General features: G+C 47.1%; 1 protein-coding gene across 1 annotated transcript; it reads left to right on the top strand.

Annotated features, from left to right (window-relative positions):
- Nucleotides 1-109: 109 nt before the first annotated feature.
- STEHIDRAFT_164169 (uncharacterized protein) lies at nucleotides 110-409 on the top strand (the record flags this gene model as incomplete). Its single annotated transcript, XM_007311890.1, has 1 exon — nucleotides 110-409. One exon carries the CDS (start codon nucleotides 110-112, stop codon nucleotides 407-409), a length of 300 nt encoding a protein of 99 aa, XP_007311952.1.
- Between the last annotated feature and the right edge of the window lie 441 nt (nucleotides 410-850).

The raw sequence follows: 850 nt of genomic DNA, 5'->3' as shown, positions 1-850 counted from the left end.
CACATGTCGACCCACATCGTCCATTTAATAGAGCTCATGAAGTTCATGAACACGGCGGCGTTCTGCGAGACTTCGGTGTACTCGCATTAAGTTTTTCCAGGCATCATGTATGGATCGGCTTGTTCGCGGGGCGGTTATGCCTAAGGAGATTGGTCAGGGACAGCATTTTTCGCGCAACCGGACTGAAAAGACACTCACCCACATCATTGCTAAGGGAAGCCAGCGCATTATAGAGCCTCAATACATTCCCCTAATGATCCCTGCTTCGGAAAGAGATCTCGATAATGATCCTAGAGCTTCTTCTAGTCGGCTCCATCCCTGGCTGGGCGATAGTCCAACCATGCTTCTCATCCCGATCCCTCTTATCCAGCTGAACCTCAATGGTGATGATCTTTCTATCATCATCTGATACACCAGAACGTGCAGGGGCATTACAATGTGAAGCCAGAAGTCCCGTCCATCACATTGTAATTCCAGCGGAGTCCCTCCGTTGTTACCTGGCAGTGCTTCCTTGCTTCTTCTGCTTACTCAGCCAGGGAAGCCGTCGGACCTGTCTGATGATCTTGGTTTCTCCTAATCTGGACGCTTGCCCATCATTTATTATTAATGGGCTTGCCTTTTCGGCTTTTCTTGCCCTAGACTTGGGTTTCCTGTTCGGCCTTGGCCTATAGTATGGCACTAGCCCTTGTAGCTCAGCCCTACCCTCCCTCCTCCCTCAGCATATTATCAGTTCTGACCTGACTATGTATATAGTACATGTATCTACAGTATAAATCTACTAAATAGAATTTTATTAGACCCTAATCTATAGCCTGTACTAATTTATCTCGATTTTTTCGTATTTTGTGGC

Source organism: Stereum hirsutum, assembly GCF_000264905.1.
Source record: "Stereum hirsutum FP-91666 SS1 unplaced genomic scaffold STEHIscaffold_132, whole genome shotgun sequence".
In the NCBI taxonomy this organism is placed as follows: domain Eukaryota; kingdom Fungi; phylum Basidiomycota; class Agaricomycetes; order Russulales; family Stereaceae; genus Stereum; species Stereum hirsutum.
The sequence above is the reverse complement of the archived record's forward strand: the minus strand, read 5'-3'. Positions and strand labels throughout refer to the sequence as shown.